The sequence below is a fragment of the Erythrolamprus reginae genome, chromosome 3, assembly GCF_031021105.1.
Source record: "Erythrolamprus reginae isolate rEryReg1 chromosome 3, rEryReg1.hap1, whole genome shotgun sequence".
Taxonomy (NCBI): domain Eukaryota; kingdom Metazoa; phylum Chordata; class Lepidosauria; order Squamata; family Dipsadidae; genus Erythrolamprus; species Erythrolamprus reginae.
In genome coordinates this window covers 111,180,011-111,197,074 of record NC_091952.1, presented here as the reverse complement: position 1 = coordinate 111,197,074, position 17,064 = coordinate 111,180,011, and the positions used below count along the sequence as shown (strand labels likewise).

Below are 17,064 nucleotides of genomic sequence, written 5' to 3'. Positions count from 1 at the left end.
CAAGTTTCTAATAAACACAGAAGTCTTGTGGACTTTGGAGCACGCATAAGTAAATATTCATTTGAATCCAAAGTTGAAAAACCTTCCCAAGGACAGTCATTGGTGTCAGTGATTAAAAGCCCCGACTGTTCACAGTGTGAATGTTGACAATCTGAAATACTGATATGTGCTATTTTGGCTATATAATTTTTGTCCTATTATGGACAAATTGTGTTCTTCAGAAGGGTAAGTTATTCAAGGAGAAGTAAAAGTTGGCTTTTTTGCAGGGCAAAAAAAAGTAGTACTTTTTAGGAAAACTAGAAAAAATATGTTATTTTAAATTAAGTTTTCTAAAACAAGAACATGTCATGAGAAAATTGTGATTTAACATATCTGTATCTAAATCAGATAATAGAATTGTCTTTTAGGTTGCAGCTCATGTCTATTGGCTGAGTAATTGTAGTTAGATTCTCAATTATGTCTATTTAGCTTATTTGCTGGAATGTAATATATAATGATACCTGATATCCCTTTCTGAATTTTGTAATGAGTACAGCACTCACAGGAACTTCACCATTAAGGATGGATGGGTACAACTGTTATGGCCTCTAAAGTCAACTTTATCTCATTTTAAAATTTGGAGTTCTATATTCCACTTCAACAGAGGCAATAATTGTCTGTGACAAACACAATTGTGTGTGTTTATCATTAAATTATTGGTAAACAATTAGTTTAGGTGGAAATGAAATACAGATGGTATGTTATATTGTAAATAACAGAAAGATTTTGTTGAAGATTCTTATCAGTTCTCATCAACAATCATCAACTGGTTTTTATTAATCAATTATTAATAATTCAGTTATTAGGTAGAATTGAAAAAGTTGTTTTAATTAGCAAATTCTGAAAGACCAACATATTATTTGTTATATAATTTGTTGCACTTGTATATAGTTGTTGACAGGGGAAACTGGTTACAACAGTTTTCATGCGCCAAAATTATTTGGCTGGGTTTTGTACTTTGTCAAGGCATAAACACATATTATAGTCTAACCTCCAGCTACATGTGTTCGAAGAACTAGGTAAAGTTTGCAAAAGTTTACGGGAAAATAACTTTTGCTAGGCATTAAGAAGCTTTAAGTCAGTGATGGGCTACCAAATTTTTTACTACCACACTGTGGGCGTGGCTTATGCATTTTGTTTCAACATCTTTCAGTGCAAATTGGGTGCTCTTGGGTGGAGCTCTAAATTTTACTACCGGTACTGCGTACCTGACCGTACCCGTAGGAGCCCAAATGGCTATCCACTGAGGCATATTAATAGCATCTATAACTCGGGGCTTCCCTTAACATTTTCTCTGAGGACAAGTGCCACAGTTGGTGGGACAATAATACACAATGTGAAGTATTTGTATTTATTAGATTTGTATGCCGCCCCTCTCCGAAGACTCGGGGTGGCTAACAACAATATAAAAAGACAATATAAACAAATCTAATATTAAAAATAATTTTAAAAACCCCAATTTAAATAACCACTCATACATACAAGCATACCATGTATAAATTCTATAAGCCTAGGGGGAAGGGAAATTTCAATTCCCCCATGCCTGACGATAGAGGTGGGTTTTACATCAATCTTGCAATTTCCCTTTCTCTTATCTGACCATTTCTTTGGCTGTGTCTCTTTGCCCAACCTCACAAGGCCTTTCCATACACAATTACAGCTGCTTTACTAGCTCTGACTCATGCTAAAGGAAAAAAAACTCCATTACTATTCCTGACTCACAATCTTCTCCTTTGCAAAACATCTACATTATAAAGGGAACAAGGAAAGTGGTTTCACAGAAAGAATGCTTAACCAATATTGAAAGGGTTCCAGAGTGAAGTTTAATGAAACTTAAGATTTACATAACAATTTCATTCATTGATTTCAATGTGGGTGTAAAGTAGTCTAACTGGGAAAAAACCCTTTGGGGGGAGGGAGGAATCAGTTACTTTGAATTGATGCTTCTTTTTCATACATAGAAGGACTGGTTCCATACATGAGAATGGAAAGTAGCTATTGCATCCCCCCCCCAAATGGCAGTATTTATCAGTGCAGAAAAAGATCATCAACTTATTCCATTAATAGAAATTTAATTCTTCTCTCTGCAAAACTTAATATAATTGAAATTTATTACCTCCGTGTTGCCATCCGCATTGCTCTTTCAGTACCGCAGCAGATGCAAGTTCCATATGATGACTTGGTCAATCTACTTACTGAGCCAGGTAAGATATAAACTCAACTACCCTTTAATATATTAAAAATAAATTTGAAGAAAGGCACTAAACCTTATATGAGATACATCTGTATGTGACTTTTTTTAATTGAGCAAGTAAGCAATAAAATACCTCAAACTCAGCCATCTCAAACTCAGATTATCATGTATACATACACATACTGTACATCATGGACAAATTTAGATAAAAACTCAAGGTGGTAAAAATATTTGATATTCCGGTCTCCTGTGAGATGTGTTGACCTAAAAAAGAATAACTGGCACAAAGTCATTCAGCTATCATTCATGCTTAAGACAGGCCTAGAAATCAGTCTCTTATTGCAGAAGAGACGGAGTAACGACACGGACACAAGAGCTGGATTTAAACTGGGTCATTTTTATTAATAATAAATTAGCATAATTTATTCAATTAAATTAGCATAAATTAACATACCCAACTATGACCCAAACAATGGACCTGCAGGGTCAAACAAATGCTTCCGGGGTGGAAAATGACGTCAGATAAACTTCCTTGGCAACTTATGGGCGTAGCTCCATGCTAGTCCAGGTGAGGGACCCCTCCCTCACCTGAGACCCTGCCATGCACTTGCATGAGGGGGGTCCTGCCGGCTAACCCCTAACAGGGGACTTAAAGGTGCGGGACCCAAAGACAGGTTCCCCCCAACTGCTTAGGTCTCTTCCACCACAAGCTTGGAGAGAACCTGTCAATCATCCCCAAAGATGCCCAAAGGAGAACACGCAGTTGCTAAACCACCACCCAGTTTTCCGCCCCTAACCTGCCTACCCAAATGACCAAAGGTAAGCCAATTAGCCTAACAGGTGCAAGCACCCCCTAACCGCACATCCATCTCCCCAGTGTGGAATGGGCGAAAAAACGGCCTGGCTAAAAGGCAAAGCCGCAAAAAATTCCCATTCGGCCCCCTGGGGCGACCCACAATAGCACACTGCAAAATAGGGCGGGCGGGTGGGTGTCTGCTCTGCTGCAATGGTCCGGGCGAAAAGGCTGAACCCGGGCCTGCGCGCCCTTAAATAGGGCCGGCAAGCCCCGCCCGGACCTGTCAGCAGTCAGGCCACGTCGGCCTGACTCTCGGCCGAAGTCTCGCCTCGCGAAACTTCGTACGAGACCCAAGATGGCGGCCGCCAGGAGTCTGGTGTCTGCCCGGCCCTCCTGCAAATGCCGCCGGCGGGTAAGTCCGCTGGCGCTATTGCAGAAGAGACGGAGTAACGACACGGACACAAGAGCTGGATTTAAACTGGGTCATTTTTATTAATAATAAATTAGCATAATTTATTCAATTAAATTAGCATAAATTAACATACCCAACTATGACCCAAACAATGGACCTGCAGGGTCAAACAAATGCTTCCGGGGTGGAAAATGACATCAGATAAACTTCCTGGGCAACTTATGGGCATAGCTCCATGCTAGTCCAGGTGAGGGACCCCTCCCTCACCTGAGACCCTGCCATGCACTTGCATGAGAGGGGTCCCGCCGGCTAACCCCTAACAGGGGACTTAAAGGTGCGGGACCCAAAGACAGGTTCCCCCCAACTGCTCAGGTCGCTTCCACCACAAGCTTGGAGAGAACCTGTCAATCATCCCCAAAGATGCCCAAAGAAGAACACGCAGTTGCTAAACCACCACCCAGTTTTCCGTCCCTAACCTGCTACGGAGCGGGGGTCAGATCTCTATCTTGGCCCCCCGACTCCCCCCTCTAGCTGCGCCAGCTCACGCAGAGACCTCTGCAGGTCCTGTAAGAAAATGGCGTTCCCCTGTTCTGACAGGTGAACGCCATCGGCCCGGTAAAGCCACGGCCGATCTACAGTGATGAGGGGATGGGCCACTACAACCCCACCTAATTCCCTGACTATCCTGCCCAGGGCCTTATTTACTCTACGGCTGACCCGGTGAATGGCCCTAAGGGAAATGGCGTCCCTCCACGTGATCCTCGGGAGGATCTCTGACCACACCACTTGTGTGTGTGGCCACACCGTGCGAAGCCGCTGCAGGTCTTCGCTCGCCTGGATGATCAATGACAGACCCCCAAGCAGGCACAGGTCATTGCCACCGAGGTGCAAGACCAGCCATCTGGGCGCAGCAATGGGATGCCGCCCTCCCAGTCCAACCTGGGCACATCCCTGGGAATCCGCCTTCCCAGTACCGCTGGGTGCAGCCGTGGGATGCTGCCCCCCCAGCAATGCCGGCAGGAGTCCCTCCCACCGCATACCTCTTTGGCCCATCCAAACGACCTTGACCCACTGTCCCAATGACAACTGGGTCCCGATGGCACTTCTGGCTGCAGAGCGGCCGGCCCAAAATATCATGCTGTGGCTGCACAGCAGCGCCGTCGGTTTCGTATTGGCATGGGGACCTGGAAGAGGACACACAGAGAGGTTACCTAGCCTAAGCCCTGCCTAGAATCCTCAGCGGGCCTAACATAACCCAAATATGCCGCTGACCGCCAGCAGCCGATCTCCCGAATCCGCTGGGCCGGGAAACCAGAAAGTGCCGCGCTAGTGGCGGTGCCAATACGGAACGAATGCGTTCCATAGCCGGCGGGATCCATGCCTACCTGAGCCATTGCCCTGGACACTAACACCCAGAATTGATAACGGGTCAGAGGGGTACCGTCCAGATCCTTAAAAAGGTACCCTTGCCCCGACCCCCGTAAACTACAATAATGCTGCAAGGCGGCCACCGGACACACAGACTGGTCGGCGGCCACACTGAGCTCAATACAAACCCCTCTGTGCAGCTGATCTGTCTTAGAATGCCTTACTACAAGGGATACCCCCCCCCTGCCTGAAGGCTAGATCAGCATACTGGAAGGCACGGAGCGACGTGTCAGCTTGAGAGGAGGCCATGGCCTCACTGACCCTGAGGGCCCCAAAAAACATGACACAAGTCGCTGCCCTAAAAAGACGGGCCTCGTACAAGGAGGCACACAGACTGTCTAAAGCCTGATTAATCAGGGACAGCTGCTGAACCGTCAGGGCCTGACGAGTGTCACAAGGGGCTCCCAGTCGCTCCCTCATCCAGCCTTCCAGCATCTTCCGAATGCGGAAGTCACCAGAAAAATCTCTAAACCCCCCCGCCTTTGACAGAAAGGCGAGGCCGGCTAACCTGGACCTAATAGTCCTAACTGAAAGGCCACGCTGCCTAAGCTGGACACAAAATTCTGCCAGGTGCTCAACTGGGGCAGGCCAACTATGGGGGTAACCCCTATCCTGCCTGAAATCCCCAAACTCCTTACCTGCACGCTGGTAAGCCCGCAGGGTGCCCGGTGCTACCGAGAGGGTGATAGCCCTGGAGGCCTCGTCTCTCCACCGCTCGGGAGCCCGCCCAGGCTCCAAAGGTGGTCGGGGAATGCCTCTGGCGACTCTCGGGCCCACGGGGCCAGGGTCCGAAACCTGGACAACTGACCACGGGACAAGGCATCAGCAACCCCGTTATCTAACCCGGGGACATGCCTAGCCAAAAACAATGTGTTTAGGGACAAGGACCTGTGCACAAAATGGCGGACAAGCCGCATGACCCTGTCACTCTTAGAGGACAGGGTGTTCACAACATGGACAACTGCTAGGTTGTCACACCAAAAATGCACGGTTTTGTCCCTAAACTGCTCCCCCCAAAGCTCTAAGGCCACTACCAAGGGGAAGAGCTCCAAAAAAGTCAAATCCTTAACCAATGAAGAGGCACTCCATTCCGGAGGCCAAACCGACCAGCACCACTGGTCACCTAACACTACCCCAAAACCACAAGTCCCCGCGGTATCGGAGCAGAGCTGCAACTCAGCTTCCAAAAGAAGCTCGTGCCTCCAAAAAGACAGCCCATTAAATTGATCTAAAAACTCCCGCCACACGCAGAGGTCAGCCCTGACCCCTGCACATAAGCGGGTATGATGATAGGGCAAATGGAGCCCCTTCATCGCAGTATATAACCTCCTAGAAAAGGCCCTGCCCAGCACCACGACCCGGCAGGCAAAATTAAGTATCCCGGCTAGTTCCTGGAGCTGCCGAAGAGTGACCTTCCTGCAGCCCAGAACCGTATCGAGCTTACCCCTGATTTTAGTCAACTTATCCAGGGGCAATCTGGAAGATTGCTCCTCTGAGTCCAATTCAATACCGAGGAAGGTAATCCTGGTGGCGGGGCCTTCGGTCTTCTCAGAGGCTAAAGGCACCCCCAACTGAGCGCAAAGGGCTTCGAAGTCCCGCATTAGAGCAACGCATTGCTCCGAACGCGCAGGCCCCGCCATCAGGAAATCATCAAGGTAGTGAACGACCGAGCCCAGACCACTGCGCCTCCTGAGCACCCACTCCAAGAAGGTGCTAAAGCTTCCAAAAAGAGAGCATGAGACAGAGCAACCCATGGGTAAAGCCCTGTCCACATAAAAACCACCTTCGAAATGGAAGCCCAAGAACTCGAAGTCGTCTGGGGAGGAGCCGGAATGTCGCATTTACCCATAAGGGCTCCAACCCCACACTTCCTAACCATGGCCACGGCCGCATCAAAGGATGTGTACCGGACTGAACAAAGTTCGTCAGGAATGAAATCATTCACCGACTCCCCTTTAGGAAAAGACAAGTGGTGAATCAACCTAAATTCACCACTCGCCTTTTTGGGGACCACCCCCAATGGGGATACTCTAAGATTCGGGAAGGGCGGCTCCAGGAAAGACCCGAGGACCCTGCCCTCGGCCACCTCCTTCCGAATCTTTTCCCTAACAATGTCTTCATGTCCCACAACCGACCTAAGGTTGTCGGACATGAAGGCTTGCCTAACCCCCACGTAAGGGATCCTGAATCCCTTGGAGAAACCTAGCAAGAGAGCAGCCGCTCTCGAGCGAGGGTGGTAGTCAATCAACCAACCCTCAAGTGCTTTAAAATTAATTGGGCTGGGCCCCTTTTCCCCCAGTAGGTGGGGGAGGTTTTCCTGGACCCCCACCCTTCTTTTCCGCCCCCTTCTTGGGGCGGGGGCACACGGAAGAGGCATGGGTCCCCCCACAATTCCCGCATGCATGTTTGTACTTGCAAAAGGGACGAAAACACGCCCCTTTTGCAGCAAACTCATGACACGCAGGGGAGGCTCCCCTCCCCGCTCCCCCCGTAGCCGCCTTGGCTGGTGTGGAAGCCACGAGCTCCTCCTCCATAAAATGACTGCTATCAGTCCTATCGCACCCTTCCTTGCCGGACATATATGTGGCCTGGAACCATATGTCCGGCACCACCATATCCCAGGGCAGGGAGGGGTCGTGAGCTATCCGCATCCTAAAACCTTGTCGTAATGCCGCCAGATAGTACCTTTATACTCAAAATGAGCCCTAGCAATTAGGTCAATATATTTGAGCATGGAAGCAGCCCTAGCCGGCTGCCTTTGAATCACAACTGATGCGTAAGTCAGGAAAGCGTACAGCCATGAGCTGAAGCACTTGGTGACTTTGGTCTTTTTTGGCTTTTCCCCGGGCACTACATCCTTGTCCTGCTTGGGGACCTCTCTGTTCAATAGGGAGAAGAGGTCCACATACTCCCCCCTCCAAATCGCCTCCTTCACCGACGGGTGGAGGTGGTACCCCAGGGGAGTGGCTGGCAGCCCACATGGGATGGCCCCAGCGTTGATGCTGGCGAACGGGTCCCACACAGTGGAGGCCCCCGTTCCCAACACCCGTAGCCCCGGTGGGTACACCAAAGGGGGCGGGGGCATAATAGCGGACGCTGGAGGGGTCCAACCCCCCACCCCAGGCCCCAGTGGAAAAACTACCCCCGGCGCCACTGCTGGCGGAGTCGGCGGGGACCAAACCTGACCGCATGTGCCTGACAGGGGCCCCATAAAACTAGCCCCAGTCCCCAAACCCGGCGGGTTAAGCCCTGAACCGGGTAAGGGAAGGAGCGAAGTGGTGGACATGAGTGGTGCAGCCTCACCTGTCCCGTACGGGGTGGATGACATCCACGGGGGGCCCATCCGTGCAGGGCCCTGCAATGCCGCCATCTGCCCCGACTGGGCCATCTGCCTGGTCTGGGCCATCTGCCCGGTCTAGGCCATCTGCCCGGCCTGGGCTACCTCCTCCTCCGGATCTCTTTCCCAGGCCGCCGATGCAGGCAGGGGGGGGGGGCGCCCTGGCCCGATCCGGACCGCCAATGCTCCAACTCATCCAACCTCTCCAGGACCCTGGCCCAAGAAAGAGAGGGAGAAACATCGGGGTGAGGGGCTGTGGGCAGAAACCCCACCCCCCCCTCTGGTGGGACCACCCCAGGGGGCCCCTCCATACTAGCCCGAGCCTGGGCAAAAGGCCTAAGAGCCCTCCTAGGCCGCACTGCTGGTTGGGCCGGAGGGGCCCGAGCTTGCCTCTTCTTTGGGGCCATACCCTTATTGTTATTTTCTATTATATCCTTTTATACTACCCTTCAACCAAAGAGCTCTTGCTGGGAAGCAAGGCCGACACCAATCACCCAGGCCTTACCAGGGAAGGCCCCTCGGCAGGCCAACCCCCCAGCGGTGACAGCGAAGCCTCACTGCCCACCACCTTTATTAAGGGCCCGGAGAGGAGATAGCCCACCCTGGGTGAATGCCCCTGTGTAGAGCTGCCGAATACCCTCCCCAGGAGGGAAGCGCCAAGCCGCGCCACCCAACGGGCACCCCCCACGACCCCCCAATCCCGGGGGAAACCGGAGCATGCAAATAGGAGGTGGAGACCAGCCGATGCCGGCTCCGCAATCCAAAACGGCTCCCGCCGCGCTGTAAGCTCTCTTTTGCCAAAGCCAAAATGGCGGCCGCAACACGAGGCCGTCCAAAATGGCTACCCCAAGCAGGCACTCAGCCGAGTGTCTGCTCTGCTGCAATGGTCCGGGAGAAAAGACTGAGCCCGGGCCTGCGCGCCCTTAAATAGGGCCGGCAAGCCCCGCCCGGACCTGTCAGCAGTCAGGCCACGTCGGCCTGACTCTCGGCCGAAGTCTCACCTCGTGAGACTTCGGCCGAGACCCAAGATGGCGGCCGCCAGGAGTCCGGTGTCTGCCCGGCCCTCCTGAAAACGCCGCCGGCGGGTAAGTCTGCCAGCGCTATTTTCTAAGGTATTGTGACTAATATATCAAACTGGATTTCCATTGAATGTTCACTGGGTGACTTTACAGTGGAATCACAGTTATTGAAAGAATTCCACTAAATTTGAATCCAGGCTAAGATGTTATATATTTTCAGTATGTGAGGGGAATATCTTTAAAGCATATGTTACAATATTATTGTTTCATGCTAATAAAATGGCAATGGGCTATGAGTATTGTATCACACTTTGAAAGTGTGATATTTTATCTTTATCTAGTAACTGTTGATGACATCAACTTTGTATATTGTCACACTTTTGTCAGACTATTTAAGAAAAATGGTTGTTATATCTTATAACTTATGAAAATATCCTAGCTCTTTAAAGTTTCAATTTTCACAAGTGTACAGTGATCTCTCGGTTAGTGCGGGGGTTACGTTCCAAGACCTCCCGCGCTAACCGATTTCTGCGTTATACTGGATGCGGAAGTAAAAACCACCATCTGTGCATGTGCGCCATTTTTTTCATGGCCGCACATGCGCAGATGGTGGAGTTTGCGTGTAGGCGGCGGGGAAGACCAAGGGAAGATTCCTTCAGCTGCCCAACAGCTGATCTGCTCCGCAGCGCGGAAGCAGCGAGGAGCCGAAGATGGGGTAAAGGCAAAGGGGAAACCCCATCTTCGGCTCCTCGCTGCTGCCGCGCTGCGGAGCGGATCAGGTGTTGGGCGGCTGAAGGAACCTTCCCTTGGTCTTCCCGCCGCCCAGGCAAAGGGGAAACCCCAAGATCGCTTGCCGCTTGCCGCTTTGCAGCTTGGAGCCTTGCTTCGCCTCCTTCGCTGCAATAGGCAAGCGGCAAGCGATCTTGAGAAAGAGAGAGAAAGGAGGGCGACTTGCCAGTCCACGCCCCCCTGGATGAACAGCCTCGCATGGCCCCAGCGCCGGGCTCCGCTGTTGCCTCCGCCCCCATTCGGCTCTGCAGCTGAGAGGCCTTCCCGACAGAGCCCTCCCCAACAGCACCCGCCGCCAGCGCAAAAAAGAAAAGAAAAAAAAATCCCCAAAAGAGGCAGGCACAAAGCGGGGGCACAAGGGGAGCTGCCCGGCAGAGGTTGCTTTTTTTCTTCTCGTGGGCAAGTGGAGGGGGGGAGAGAGAAGGGAGGAAGAGAGTGTGAGAGAGGAAGAAAGAGAGAGAGAGAGAAATGATAGAAAAAAGGGGAGAAAAAAGAGAAATGAGAAAATGATTGAAGCATAGTGACAGGAAAGAAAGAGAAAGAGACAGAGAAGTGACTCTTGGTGATGACGTATGACGTCATCGGGTGGGAAAAACCGTGGTATAGCAAAAAAACCGTGGAGTATTTTTTAATTAATATTTTGTGAAAAACCGTGTTGTAGCGTTTCGCACTAATCGAGACCGTGCTAATCGAGGGATCACTGTAATTAATTGTGCTAATTCAATATTATTAATTAGTTAAGAATTTATTTATTTTTTAAAAAAAATACTTTTTAAAGTTTTACTTTTAAAGTAAACATTACTTAAAAAACAAAATAAATCTTGATTTTAGGAAAAATATGGAGATGCAAACAATTTTATATCTGGCAATATTAATTCTTAAAAGATGTACATTTCCACACACACACATAAAAAAAGGATTACATATTTTTTGTAATTTTTATTCTCAGGCAGATATGTTTCTAGCCTGTAATCTGTGACTTTGGAAACCTGAGCTTGCCGGAACATAAAGTAATTCTATAACTGAGCTATGGTTCCTCTTCAGAAAAACATGTCCTAATACCATTTTGTAACAGAGTTGGAGAAAAAAATGGGGAATAGTAGATAGAAATTATAACTTACTACTTAATGTTCCAAAGTTAAATGCTTGGTAAAGTGGGAGATCAGAAGTGTTAGAAATGGAGAGCTTCTGGAAAGATCCACTTTTTGAGATATGATAGATTACGGTATCCTTTTGGAGTATTTTTAAACCAAAAACATAATGGCACAGAAGAAACTGCTTGTAATATAAAGAGGAAATCACTCTACTTCATGATCAGGCTAGATTGGAACAAATTTATTAAGATGGATTTTAATTCATGATTTCATGATTTTGTGGAATTTTCTCATGATTATTAGAATTTATCACTCTTTATAATGAAATAAACTATATCTTTGTCTAATGATGGTTTTTACTTCCCCCATAATTCTCTCATAATAATTGAACAGGAGCAGAAACAGTCACGTATAGATAGAATCCAGTGATAAATAGGAGAAAGTCTTTTGAAATCATTCTGTTTATTCCATGTTTTTATATAAGGTAGTACAATTATACCCAGGACTGTTTTGTTAGCCAGTCTAATATATCCATTTATTGAATATTTTAATTGTAGAGATTCCAACAAGTTGTGGTCCTCCACCTGCTATTCGTAATGCAATGCTTCTAAGCGATGAAAAACAGGAATTCTTATCAAGTGAATATGTGATATATCTGTGCTACAGGCTGTATGAAATGGAGGGCACTCCAATTGCGACATGTGAGAATGGCCATTGGAGAGGTGTTCCAAGATGTGTTGGTAAGTATATAGTTTACAATTGAGAAATCTTGTTGTGATGGTAAAATATTCTTCTAAGAAAAACACCAAATATAACACAAAAAAAGCATAAAAAATGCCATTTGCTCTGATATTATTGCTTCCCTACAAAGAAGCGCATTTTAGGTAGGGATTTTTCTATAGCGGCACCAATACTTCAGGATTTTCTTCCCCACTCAGTATAGTTACCCTCATTTTTATTGTCCTTATGACATATGTTTTATACTTTAGTATACTTTATATTTTAAACATATTTTTATAATTTTTCCCATAGTTGTTGTGCCCATTTTGCTACCACATCTTAATATGCCATATATTATTCATGCATTTTCTATTTTTTAAAATAATTAGTAGATTTTGATGCTTGCAATGCTTGCAGATAATTTGGGATATATTTTATTATTTATTTTTAAATTTTTGGATCTAGTGTTTATTTTTGGATTCTATTTGTAAACAGCTGCAGGATTGCTTACTGGGAGCAAGAATTGTACAGGGTGTGTTCCAAAAGTAATGCAATTAGATTTTTAAGTAATTTATTGAACAGATTTGCACAAACACTTAAAATTCTTCAAAGTACTGTCCTTGGGCCTCTACCCATTTTCCAGTGACTCTGCTATGCCCGGTATGCGCCCTGGAAGGCGTCTTCGGGGACCTCTCACAAGGTCTTCGTCACTGCTGATTGGATTTCTTCTATGGACGAAAAGCGGGTTCCTTTTAGGGCTGGGAACAAAAAGGAATCTGCTGGGGCGACATCAGGACTATAAGAGTGTGGGGAGGGGCAGCATTGGCACCTGGTGTTTGACCAGGTTCTCGCGGACTCGTAGCACATTGTGGCAAGGTCCGTTTTTCGTCAATAGAAGAGATTCATTGCCTCATGCTCCGGTCGATGATATGAATGATTGATAGTGAATAAGTGTCAGTCTAATGGTTTTTGTATGGGGAGTTTTAGACTTGATTTTACACTGTTTTTAGGTTTACTGTGTTTCTGTGATGTGTATTGTATTGATTTTGCTATGTAAGCTGCCCTGAGTCCACAGGAGAAGGGCAGCCTAGAAATCCAATAAATAAATAAATTTGCTATGTAAGCCACCCTTAGTCCTTTGGGATTGGGCGGCATAGAAGTAAATAAACAAACAAATAAACAAATAAACAAACAAACAAACAAACAAATAAATAAATAAATAAATAAATAATATCCAAAATCTAAATTAAAATCTAATTATCAGGTATACCAATTCTATTAGTCTGATGAAATTAACATATTTGATTTATTATCCCTTTCAGTTTATCTGTGTTTTATCTAAAGGTTCACCACTGTGCCATAAAATTTGACATAAGACTTAAATAAAAAAATATTTTTTATAAATGCTGTGGGGGTGGGGGGTGGTAAAACACCCTTAGCAAACACCCTTAGCACCCCTAGGGGCGTGTGTGTGTGTGTGTTCGGGCATAACTCTGGAATGCCTCAAGAAATTTCAACCAAACATGGTACATAGATGAGTTACTATCTGGGAAAAAATACTGTGGGGGTAAGACACTCCAAACATCCCTGGGTGTGTGTATATATCCCAGCATAACTCTGGAATGCCTCAAGCAATTGCAACCAAACACACACAAAGACACCCTAGGGGTGCTATGGGTGTCTTAACCTCATAGTATTTGTTTCCACATAGTAAGTCACCTGTGTATCAGATAGTAAATCATTTGTGAGGCTGCAGGGAATCTCACCTCCGGACCTTTGGGGACCCTCGCAGCTGCCAGCAGTGCATTTCTAGAAGCTGTGTGCTGAGTAATGAAGGGCTACCCAAATTTTTACTACCACACTTTTGGCATGGCCTATGCAGGACACCATTTTATTTATTTATTTATTTATTTATTTGTTTGTTTGTTTGTTTGTTTGTTTGTTTTTTGTTTATTTATTTTATTTTATTTTATTTTAATTTCTATTCTATATATATATATAATATATATGCCGCCCTTCTGCTTAGACTCAGGGCGGCTTACAACATGTTAGCAATAGCACTTTTGAACAGAGCCAGCATATTGCCCCCATAATCTGGGACCTCATTTTACCCACCTCGGAAGGATGGAAGGCTGAGTCAACCTTGAGCCGGTGATGAGATTTGAACCACTGACCCACAGATCTAGAATCAGCTTCAGTGGCCTGCAGTACAGCACTCTACCTGCTGTGCCACCCCATCTCTTTCAACATCTTTCAGTGCAAATTGGTTGCTCTGGGGTGGAGCTCCACATTTTTGGTACCCCACTGCGTTCCACCCCATCCGGGCAGTAGCCTTCCCCTGGCGCTGAGCCATTCTCTGGCCAGCAAAGCAGCGACGCATTGAGCAGCCACGGCTCCTCCATTGTGGCAGGCTCCATCTGGCCATCCATGAGTGATGCTTAATTTCTTCCATGCCAGCCATCCACCCTGACTGGGTCTCCATAGTGCAGCCCTGAGCAAGACCTGCCATCGCCTTCTCGGCTTCCTCTGGCTTCTATGGAAGTCTTAGCGCTGCAGTGGTTTCTGAGCAGCACCAATCATGGGTCTTGACAGAGCATCCTCTAATGGCAGCTGGGGGGCTCTGCCACACCTGAGCGGGGGCCCCTGATAATGCCAGCATCGCTAGCCCTGCTGCAGCTGAGCAAAGTAGTGGAGGCATGGCGGGCCTGACCTCTTGTACCAAGTTTGGTTCAAATTGCTCAAGTGGTTCCAGAGTTATGCTGGAATATCCACCCACACCCACATACCCATCCACACACACACACAAACACACTTAGGGTGCCTTATCCTCAGCATATTATACAGGATTGGGATAAATATTGTAAATACCCAGGCCATGATGGGTTATCAGCTAGTTTAATATATAAGTATATTTATTTATTTTTCAGAAACTTGTAGATCTGATCAAGTGGACATGGACCGCAACAATATTCAACTGAGGTGGTTTACTAAATCAACCTCTACAAGAGCATCTGATTATTGGATGGACTTTGAGTGTAAACCAGGATTTCGTAGGCATCCATTATCACCACCTTTTAGGAAACAATGTAAAAAGGGGCCATGGGTGTATCCGAGATGTATATAATAGAGTTAAGTATTTCTTAATTCACCTATAAAAATCCATAGATATTCTCTATGGATATCCATAACTTTCTCCTTGTGTGCTGGCATGTAATTGCCTGATTTAAGGTACTTTTAAAAATCAGAAAGAAATAATGCAGGGGCAAATCGTGTTGATTTTAATTCTGTCTGCTGACATCTCCTGTATTGGTGATTATTGTTGAGCTCTTTGATTTTTAGAAACCTCAGAAGTGAAACTAAAGTGACATGTGTTATCATCTGCTCAAAAGCATAAATACTATTCAGTTTTTCTATTTAATCATAATTCTCCATCCCTTCTTGATAAGTAATGATTTATATTGTGTGCCATCTGGAAATCCCATCTGAAGGATGGATCCCAGTACATTACTCTGTCAAATCACCTTTCAACTGTAGACCATTGTAAGATTCCTAGTACCTAGAACTGTTGTTTCAAACTATGCCCTGGCATTTCAGGTTGCCATAGCGAGCTCACAGGAACCTGGATATTTTAAAGAGAAACACAGTGATATTCAACATCTGCAGCACAGTAACTGCTAATAGAGAATCCTGTTTTTCCTTGAAAATTTAAAATATCCCACAGCACTCTTATGTGAATTCATTGTTTCTGTTAAACTTTCCCAAACTGTTTGACATGATGCCCAAGGTATCAAAACCAGTTCATGAAGTGAGGAACACTGTGAAAAAACTATTGACACACTATGGGCACCATAAACCAATAATATTTGGGATCTACTCATTTTTCAAAGATTGGTTTAGTCCTGCCAACTCATCAAAGTCACCTGCAGTGGCCTCCCATTAATTTAAAGGGGCTATGTATTACAGCACTGGTATATGAACTATCCTTACAGCATTCTGGCCTGTAGTTTCTATTTTAAAAATGTCCATGTGACAGGATAACTTGTGTAATTATTTTTTCAGCCATTAATTAAAAACAAGGCCATTACTTGTCAAACAAACAATGTTAAATTAATTGCTTTAAAACTTTTTGGAGCTTACTAGGATAGCAACTAACAGAGCAGGTCATATTGTACTGAAAAGAATTTCAAAGCTACCAGGTGGTAATTAAAGAAGCTACAATTAAACAAGAAAATGTGAGGATTACTGTGTTTGCCATAATCTGTTTAATTCAAATGATATACAATACATAGATCATTGCATTAGTTTTTATCTTTGTTTAAAACTCTCATTTTTAGAAAGCTGGGATTTGTATAATTATTCTAATTACATACTACTTAAGTTGTTCTAATATGTTAATGTTAAAGAAGATATACAGAAGAATGAAACCTGCTGGGATGAAATAATGTAAGCCATAAATTTGCCACATGTGGAAAGTTAGGTAGAATCAATATTCTTTATTGTTTGAATCTCACATACTATCAATGTCTTTTATTTTTTGATCACTTGCTTCCTGATGTATCACATATATCAAATGTATGTATCATTTGTTTCTGTATTGTACAAAAAGGCTCCACTTGAATAAAGATTGCTTACTTTGCCTGAATAACTTGGTGATTCGTATTTTTGGGTGGGCAAAGAAGACCCATTGCAAAGGTAAAGTTTCTCAATCGTATTCAAGGATCCAGTTCTTATCAATGCCATGTCAAACTTGTAGTGCCTGAGTTATGAGGAAAGTTAGATAAAATTAATCTTAAAAAATGCTGCTGCTTATAACTGCAGCTAGTATCTGTCACCATAACAGATTATGAAATTTGAAAATGTCTCACCTAGTTTTTCAGCAGTTTCATTTTGCACATATGGGGAGCAGCCAATGAGCTTCTTCTGAGAAGCTTGTCAGTTATTTATTCAAGTAGTTGCTTAGGAACCGGGTGGAATGTGGGGGGGGGGGGGGGAGAATTCTGCAAAATAGAATGACAGTTATTTATTCCTTTGTAGTAATACGGTGAAAGGTAAAACCTACTGAGGGGATAAAAAGGAACTGTTTCTGACAGCCAGGATAGACCCAGAGTGGATTATTTTCTCTTCATCTTCAAGCTCCAGAATAGACTTCAACAGTATGAATCATATTTTAAGGATACCAGGAATGGGAAAAGGCAAACAGCTGCACATATGACATCACATTTCATACTTCAGTTTC

General features: G+C 45.5%; 1 protein-coding gene across 1 annotated transcript; it reads left to right on the top strand.

Annotated features, from left to right (window-relative positions):
- The first annotated feature begins 80 nt into the window (after positions 1-80).
- LOC139164346 (complement factor H-related protein 2-like) lies at positions 81-16,470 on the top strand. Its single transcript, XM_070746347.1, has 4 exons — positions 81-225; positions 2,187-2,243; positions 11,666-11,848; positions 14,756-16,470. The coding sequence occupies exons 1-4, from the start codon at positions 165-167 to the stop codon at positions 14,950-14,952; spliced, it is 498 nt and encodes a 165-aa protein (XP_070602448.1). The 5' UTR covers positions 81-164; the 3' UTR covers positions 14,953-16,470.
- Positions 16,471-17,064: the final 594 nt, after the last annotated feature.